The sequence below is a fragment of the Cajanus cajan genome, chromosome 8 (assembly GCF_000230855.2).
Source record: "Cajanus cajan strain Asha chromosome 8, NIPB_CcT2T_4, whole genome shotgun sequence".
Classification (NCBI taxonomy): domain Eukaryota; kingdom Viridiplantae; phylum Streptophyta; class Magnoliopsida; order Fabales; family Fabaceae; genus Cajanus; species Cajanus cajan.
The window spans coordinates 2,796,084-2,805,041 of record NC_138524.1 but is presented as its reverse complement, the minus strand read 5'-3'; the positions used below and the strand labels follow the sequence as shown (position 1 = coordinate 2,805,041).

The 8,958-nt window shown below is 27.2% G+C and overlaps 1 protein-coding gene across 1 annotated transcript; it reads right to left on the bottom strand.

Moving 5' to 3' along the window:
* Positions 1-5,512: 5,512 nt before the first annotated feature.
* Positions 5,513-7,158, bottom strand: NCLPP7 (nuclear-encoded CLP protease P7). The gene is made up of 2 exons (XM_020359111.3): positions 6,740-7,158; positions 5,513-6,163 (listed from the first exon to the last, which is right to left on the bottom strand). The coding sequence occupies exons 1-2, from the start codon at positions 7,035-7,037 to the stop codon at positions 5,745-5,747; spliced, it is 717 nt and encodes a 238-aa protein (XP_020214700.1). The 5' UTR covers positions 7,038-7,158; the 3' UTR covers positions 5,513-5,744.
* Positions 7,159-8,958: the final 1,800 nt, after the last annotated feature.

The following is an 8,958-nucleotide window of genomic DNA, read 5'->3' as shown; positions in this document are numbered from 1 at the left end:
TTTAGCATAAACATATTTTACTAGTATCTAACTTATTTTCACAACTTACAGTAACTTATAAAAATAAATTAGCTTATAAGTTTCTTATTTTTTTTATTTTTATATTTATTAATTTATTTGAAATTTCTTTTCACCTAAAATAACTAAATATGTCATTTTATATTATTTTACATTTATTGATTACCTTGTAAGCTAATTTTACAAAACATTATTTATTCAATGAGTTTTCTTATCAATTTCAAATTTTAAATTCCTAGATTATAAGTTAGTTTTGTGTGTTTTAATAATCTCATGATATTATTGTCCATTAAGATGACCCAAATAAAACCGGTCTCAATTTTTTAAGATGATGTTGGAAAAAGGGATACAGAAAATTAGTAGATAATGAAATTTTCCATTACAGATTAATAAGGACGTCTAACTCAGTTCATTGTGCATATATATTCGTTACTGTTAGTCTGTTACTGTCTTCCATTCACATGCATAAAAAAATTGTCTTTCTGAATTATTTTATAAAACATTTATCATGTGAAAAATGACCGTTTGAACTTTGAAAGTACTATGGACTAGGAAAAAATAAATGGTGAAGATTATAAAATAAAATTATGTGTATTAAAACATCATTTGGGTTCAGTATTTCTCCTTTTTTTTATTTGTAAATTGGTACGAAAATAATTCGTATAGACCAACACAAGTTAGGAAAATGATCACTTTCATGGAAGGTTCAAACCTAGAAGTGATGAGTGATAACTAGTTTTAAGATGAAAAAAAATTAGAAAATTACGTATTGGCGTGTGTTTGAGATAGCTCTTAAGATTAATATATATGAAAATTAGATTACGTATAATATATTATTTTATAATAAATTTTTATTTGAGTGAGTTTATTCAAAAGCAGTTTAAGATATTTAATTTAGTTTAAATGCAAAAAATAATAATTTTTATATAATAAATTAAATAGAAGAAAAAATAAAAAATAATCATAAATTTTAAATTTTCAAAAGCGTAAAAACAACTTGTCTTTTAGAAGATAAAAAATATCTTTTATGAATTTTAGTCATTGTTTTAAATAATATATAAATTATTTTACAAATAACTTTTTTCTTAAAAAAAACCAACCGAAAAGAGAAAAAATAATCACTTTCAAGCGTGTTCTTAATATTGTAAGAACAAAAGGTTAATAATAAAAAAATCTTTAATCTTACACAGACAAAAAAATTTGTTGAAAAAGGCAAATTTATTTCACCAATCTTCATATACCGGTAGAAATTATTCTTCAATCATCAATTGGAGGATATTTTTTTTATACAAATAAAAATCAATCCAAAATATTATATTAATATTAATATAAAAAAATAGATATTTCTTAAATAATTTATCTTTGTATTTTGTTAATTGATATTTTTACCCATTTTAATAAGATACATTTAATTCCTTTAAAATTAACAATCATTTGATAGTCACAATTAAACATGATAAGAAAATAATCATATCATGTTACAATCAATTGTTTAGCTCACTAGTAAAATATAATATTTATTTTATTCCTCATCTAATCCTGTTAGTATAATGTATTTCTTAGGCCGACTTTCGTCCTTGCTCAACGAGTGGGTCTTGCAGTCAAACTCCCTTTTATCCTTGCACTCGAGGGTCAATCTCCGTCTGGCCCGAGGAAACATTTGCACGCCTTCGTTACCTTTGGAGAGGCCTACGCTCCATAGAAACTGTCTACTGAGACTGTTCCTTGGCCCGTAGATCCTAACACAAGGTTAGAATTCTAGCTCTTCCAGAGTGGTATCTCACTGATGGAGATGTAAGAAAAATAACCAATTTGACCCTTAGTCCAAGTATTATATTTGGATATTTATTAAAATCCCCTTTTGGAGGAGAATGATGGATTGTTAGTGTGGACAATTTGAAAGATATAATTGAAGGGCATGTATGGTTAGGTTCCATTTGTATATTTGGTAGAATTTGACATATCTTAACCAAACCCTTTGACGATGAAGTTGGACTAAAAAGTAAAAATACATGATAATCACTCTTTCTCCCTGTCACCACCCTACCTTTACACATACTACAACAAATATTACAACCAATTTTTGTCACCACTCTTGTTATAATTATTATTGTTACTATTACTATCACTATCATCTATCATTGTATCATTATTATTGTTTTTATGTTTATCACTATTTACTATCATCTTTTGTCATTGTTATCGTTGTTACCAGCATATCTAACCCTTAACGTTATCACTATAATCATTATCATTATTATCATCATAATTACCACAATCATGCTTGTCACCATTCACATTATCATGCTTGTTGTCACCATTCTTATTATTGTCGTCACCATTTTCATTTTTGTCAAAATGATCATCATTAACACTATCAATATCATCCAATCATTATTACCATCATAAGGCTATCCAACCATTCTCACCATTACAACCACTATTACTTACATTGTGTGAGGTAAAGAGGAAAGAAATGAAAGAAAAAGAAAAATAAAAAATAAGTGTAGGAAAGTATAGGAAAATAGAGTGAAATAAAAGTTATTTAGTAAGAGAGAAATAGAAAGAAAATAGAATAAAAGTTAAATTATTTTTATATATAATTTTTTTTAAAATAAATAAATATATTATTATTTAAATAAATAAACAAATATATTTTATAAATAATTTTATTTAAACATAATAAATATGTTTATTAATTTTATTTAAACATAAGAAATATTTTTTTATTATATTTATTTACTATAGTTGTATTATTTTAAAAATTAAATGATTTTTTTTATTACATTTATATATTGTTATTATTTACTTTATATATATATATATATTACACAATCACCCCTTTATTTTAAATGTAATAAATAAAAACTATATTTATTGGTATTAGTATTATTATTATGATTATTATTTTTTATCTCTATCTTCCTCACACTTCCCCTCATTTTAGAGAGCAAGTTTTTTTGGTACGAACCTACATCAACTTCCCCACACTTTCCCCTAATTATCTTTTATCAAACAACACAGCATTTTTTAACTTCCACACTTCTCTACTTCCCATTTCCCAAACATACCCTTAGTAATTTAAAATATGATATAAAATTATACTCATAAAAAAATTCTTTAAATTATTAATTTTAATTGAATAAAAAAAAGTGTTGAAAATGTTTGAAAGAGGAAAAAAATGACCTATTAGGGAACAGTCTATGAAATGCATCTCCGAAAAGAAAAGAAAACAAGATATATGGAATTTCTAATTGAGAATGCAGGGAAAATAACATTATTCTCTAAATTATATATTTAAGTTTGAAATATAAGAGTAGATTAATTTTAACATAATGTAATGTTTAAATACTATTTTTTAACGACTTAATAACATTTCTAATCATTATACTTTAATCATACATCAAGTAAGCTTTGGTAAAAGGCAAACGATTAAACATACAGAAACTATAATCACACTAAAAGTTATGACTTAAAACAATTGAGTCAAGTTTCGAACGACCAATTGGGTGAATCAAAATTTATTTATCAATTGCATTTCTCATTATAGAAACGAGAGCATGCACTAATGATGTAAAAAAAAATTATATAAAAAAATTACATTGTTTTATTTATTATCCCTAGAAATGCCAATGACACACCATAATTTAAACCTAAAACTCTTTGCATAGTATCACAACCTACACTAGGCCAACTATTTACATTGTTAGTTAATCACAAATTATGTTTTTTAATAAATTATTATATGACTTTATTTTTTATACACTCTATATAAATATTTTTTTTTTCAGTCAAAAAAAATATATAAATAATTTTTTAGGTTTAATTATATTTTTAGTACTACAAAATTAGAGTTTATATTTTTAATACTACATTCGAAGACCCTGGAAAATCAATAACGCACTCGCACTTATTGATCTTAAGGGTATTTGATAAGAATATTATTTTCAGGTAAGAAGATTATTTTTAATTTCTCATGAAGCTTTAGTTGAGATGTTAGATATGGGTTTCTAAAAAAATAAAAATCTCAAGAAAACCAAGAACATGTTTCTTTCATTATTTTTCAGGGTTGCTTTATGTTTTCTAAAATATATATTGTTTGATTAATTTAACATGTTAAATATTATTCTTTAAGGGTTCGTTGTTTTTATTAAAAAAACAGTTTTTAAAGATCGTTTTAAGCATAGTGATTGAGAGATCTTATTTTCCTGAACGATGTTGATGATAATAATGAATGGTTGTTGGGAGAAATAGGTGGATTAGGTGAAGAACGTGCTGAAGATAGATTGGATTCGTGTTTGACGATGATACCTTGAGTTTTTTGCTAATGCAAACGAGGCTAATGAGCCTTCAACATACACTAGGTAGTTCTACGACTTCAAGCTCTAGGGGAAAAAGAAATGAAATTATACAACAAGAACAATGTGGTGATGAAGAAACTATAGAAGCGGAAGAGATATACAAGAGTAGTGGTGAAACAAAAACTAAAGAAGGCATGACAGACCTTGATGATGATACCTATTAAAAACTTGTAATACAATTTAAATATTTATTTTGTGTTTTGCTGTTAGAGATTTGAGTTTAGTTTTGATCATTAATTATGAATATACCTTTAATGTATCTTTTTCAGCATATACAAGTGTAGTGTAAATCTATGTTCAGGGTTCAAAATAGTAGTCATCCCGCCAACCACTATCTTGCTATAGCATTTGTGGAGGCAAGCACTCCATTATTTGAGATAAACTGCTTCAATACTTAATCATTTAAACTTCATTTACTTCATGCCCTTATTAATGTAACACCCCCTCCCCTCACAAACAAAAAAAAAAGGACAAAAAACCTTAGGTACAATTCTTTAGGTATGATTGGTTCTATTCTCCAATTAGATTTTGAGTTTTATTTCGATAATATGCGTAAATATATACTAATGAGACCTGCATTAAATGTACTTGCATAATACTGAAGTAAAACTCCAACTTTAATTGAAGAACAACATCAACTGCATCTAAGGAACTGTACCTAAGTTTTGTCTATAAAAAAAACTGCATTTTCCAACAGCAAAAATACACCAGTAGTATGTTACACAGATCACTGAAAACAACAAGCCCAACTTGCCAATCTATCACGAATGCTTTTTAATATTTATCATGACCATAAAATTTAAGGATCAATTTTTGCCATCCAGAATATATGCAAGAAACACAAAACCAGAATCCATTTAAGAGCATGGCAATTAAGGTTGAACATATTTGATTGGCAAACCTTCCCCATCAATCTCCTACAATGATTCTCGATCATAGGATTAATCACTATGCCAATTTTTCGTATAAAGAAATGGTGACATACTGACATGACAAAAATATATCAATTTTTCTCATACATTGATACTCAAATGATATCAAGATTTTACTTTTCACACACAAATTAACAATCAAATATAGAACAAGATACCCTGACTGAAACAATCATCTGATATTATTTGTGGATAATTAGCTATTTCAAAATAAAGGTACTTGAAGTTCAAAATCTGTGCGACAAAAAATATGCCAATAAAAACAATGGAGCACAAGACTGAAGTTTAAAGGACAAATCTAACAACCAAATGTGACAAAGGTTATGTTCAGTTGATAAAATTATATCAGCTGCAATTTATACCTAAGGTGTGACAGGCAAAGCATTTAAATACAGCAAGGATTCCGCAAAGAAATCTTACCCTCCCTCGGGTTCTAATTCGAACCTTTATCTTTGCCTTCATTGCCAACAGCATCAGAAACCAAAGTCATGGGTCTCTGATCGATAACCTCGTCAATGATCCCAAACTCCTTGGCCTCCTGGGGAGTCATAAAGTTATCCCTGTCCATGTTTGTCTGAATAACCTCAACCGACTGGCCCGTATGCTTGGCATACAACTCATTCAAGGAATCCCAAACCCGAACAATCTGCTTGGTGTGAATTGCAATATCCTTTGCCTGGCCACTATAACCACCAGAAGGCTGGTGAATCATGATCGTTGCATTTGGAAGCGCTCGCCTCTCACCCTTGGCACCAGCAGCCAATAGGAGAGAACCCATTGATGCAGCTTGACCCAAACAAATTGTATTGACTGGAGATCGAATATACTGCATTGTATCATAAATAGCAAGCCCTACACATAACAGTGACACCAATGCTAAGTCTCAAAACAGAACACAACAATTATACATAAGGTCTATTCGAATAAACTTCTCCAAACACACCTCTAAGGAAAAAAGAAAAAAATAGGAAAGAAAATCAAAATAAGCTTCTCCATAAATTAAAAATTAACTTATTCACAAGTTAAAAGTAAGATTTTAGATAAGTTAACACAAAAAGCTTAATTTATGGACTAACTTATTTCATTTTTTTTTATCTTGTTTTTCCCCGCTATAAATGATTGTTTCACCCAAACATGTTCATACTAGCAAATAGACAGAGTCAGAGACCAATTTACCTGAGTGTCTGCGTTTTTTATTGTTTGATAAAATAAAGAGAATGTGAGCAATTAATTTAAAACAATTATATATTAGAAAAATGTAGCTTTTACCCATTGAACAATTAACATCAATTACAGATTAGAAAAAGAAAAGGCACAGTTTTTACACGACACAGAAGTGCCCCTTTTCATTTTTTTTAGACAATTAGGGTTTTGCAAAAGGGGATCCCCTAAAAATGGAATTTTGAAGAAGGGTGTGCAATGGGGTACCTGCGGTGACAGCGCCACCGGGGGAGTTGAGGTACATGTGGATGGGTTTGGAAGGGTTTTCGGATTCGAGGAAGAGGAGCTGCGCAACGACGACGTGAGCGGTGTCGTCGGAGATGGGTCCGTTGATGCAGATAATGCGCTCCTTCAGAAGGCGCGAGAAGATGTCGTAAGCCCTCTCTCCTCGGGAAGAGTGTTCGATCACCATTGGGACGAGACTGTATGAACGAGCGTTCCTTCCAATTCCATGGAACAGCAACTTCCGAGCAAACGCTTTCGTGCTCCACACAAGGCCTCTCATGGCTCCCTCTCGCTCGGAACACAACGATTGGGGATTTTTGGTTTTGTCTGATTAGGGCTTCTCTCACTCTAACCAAATGCCCACGGGCTTTTCCTTACCAGACTTCTGCTGTCTTTGGATTATACTCTTCATTTGGTTTATCTTAATTTTGTAAATTTAAGTTTATTTAAAAATAAATTTGGTATAACTTTATGTTTGGATACTTTTATTTTGAAAGTATTTTTATTAAAATAAAACTTGTAATGTTAATATTATTTATTTTATTATTTTTAAAATATATTTGAATTGATAACATGTTACTTTATTATTATTATATTTTAAAAAAATTGATGCTAATATTATAAAATAAAAATAATAAAAAATTGTAATTATTGCATTTTAAAAAAAAATAATGCTACTAAAATATTGATGATGGCTTGTTTTTTATTATTATTTTGAAAATTTTACAATTAGAATAACAAAATTAATGGTTTTATTGAAGTTTGTAATTTTTTTTTTTTTTTTGCAATTAGAATAACAAAGTTAGTGAATTTATTGAAGTTTGTAATTAATTTTTTATTTGCAATTAGAATAACAAAATTAATGAATTTATTGAAGTTTGTAATTAACTTTTTATTTTGATGGTAATACTAGTACATTAGTGTAAAGATGTTTCTTTTCTTTCCATCCAACCAAAAAGTAAAAAAGAAACTTAAAATTGAATAACCTTTTTGAGAGAGAAATGATGTTTAATTTAACGAAAAATAAGAGTTGTCAAACATTCTAATATCTCTTTCGATGAAATTTAAATGTTCGTTTAAGGGGTTTATATGTAAAGCCAAACACACTCCATGTTCCTCCTTTTGCTTATTGTATTTATCTGGGATTTCCAACAATCTACGATCACCAATTTTGGTCTTAGAAAAAATATTATTGGAATTTCATAAAATTATTTTAGTGTAAAAGGAGAAAATCTTGAAAGAGAAGATGTAAATTTCACATACAGAAGATTTTTCTCAAATAAATTTTGTTATCTCAAATTCTTGCTGCTTTTTATTTATACAAAAATAAAATTTTGATAGTATTCATAAATTTGCCTCATTATTTAATGATATATGAAAATTAAAATATATTTTATATTTTTTTTTATTTGCAACCAGACTAAGATTCAATAAGACTTTTCAATTATATGAAGATATTAAGAGAAATTATTTGAAATGCATATTTTGATAAATAAGTAAGTGATAACATATTTATTTATTTATTTATTATTTTTCTTTATAAACATCATTTTTTAATAATATTGCTTTATTTTTTATTTTTTTAAAAATAACTTTGAAAAATTATGAAATAGTTAAGAACAAATATTTACTCACAATATATGACATGATAGATAATATAATCAAATTCAATTTTAATGTGAGATTCATATTATGTTATTGTCAAACTACAAAATAAACATTTGTTATCTTTTATAAGAAGCTAAAAAAAACATTTAAAACTATAATCATTGTTTGATCTCAATTAACGAAGAGTTATGATTACAAAAAAGTATAATTGTAAATAAAATATGCAGTTTCTTTGACTTTTGTACATGTTTACAAATACAGTTACGTAAAGTGTAATGTTTTTAACATATTTTAAGCATTATAATTGTAAAACAATTAAATTATAGTATTATTAAAAATAGAGGCATAAATAAAATAAAAACATTGATAAAAATTTATAGTTGTATAACATTACACTGTAATTAATATATGTGCTTGAATAAAGAGAAAAATAATTAGAAATATCAAATTAAGCATAATAAAAATATATAGACGAGATAGTTTAAATGAATTATTTTTTATTTAAATAAAATATACATAGAAATATAAAATATTTTAAATTCATTAATAATATAATAATATTATCTAATTTATTATCACAGTATTTTTACATC

Excerpts from the sequence above, each read along its gene's own strand:
- NCLPP7 (XM_020359111.3), bottom strand. The coding sequence starts at position 7,037 with ATGAGAGGCCTTGTGTGGAGCACGAAAGCGTTTGCTCGGAAGTTGCTG. Across the intron at positions 6,164-6,739 it reads CGGTGGCGCTGTCACCGCAG|GGCTTGCTATTTATGATACA; the intron begins GTACCCCATTGC and ends TGTTATGTGTAG.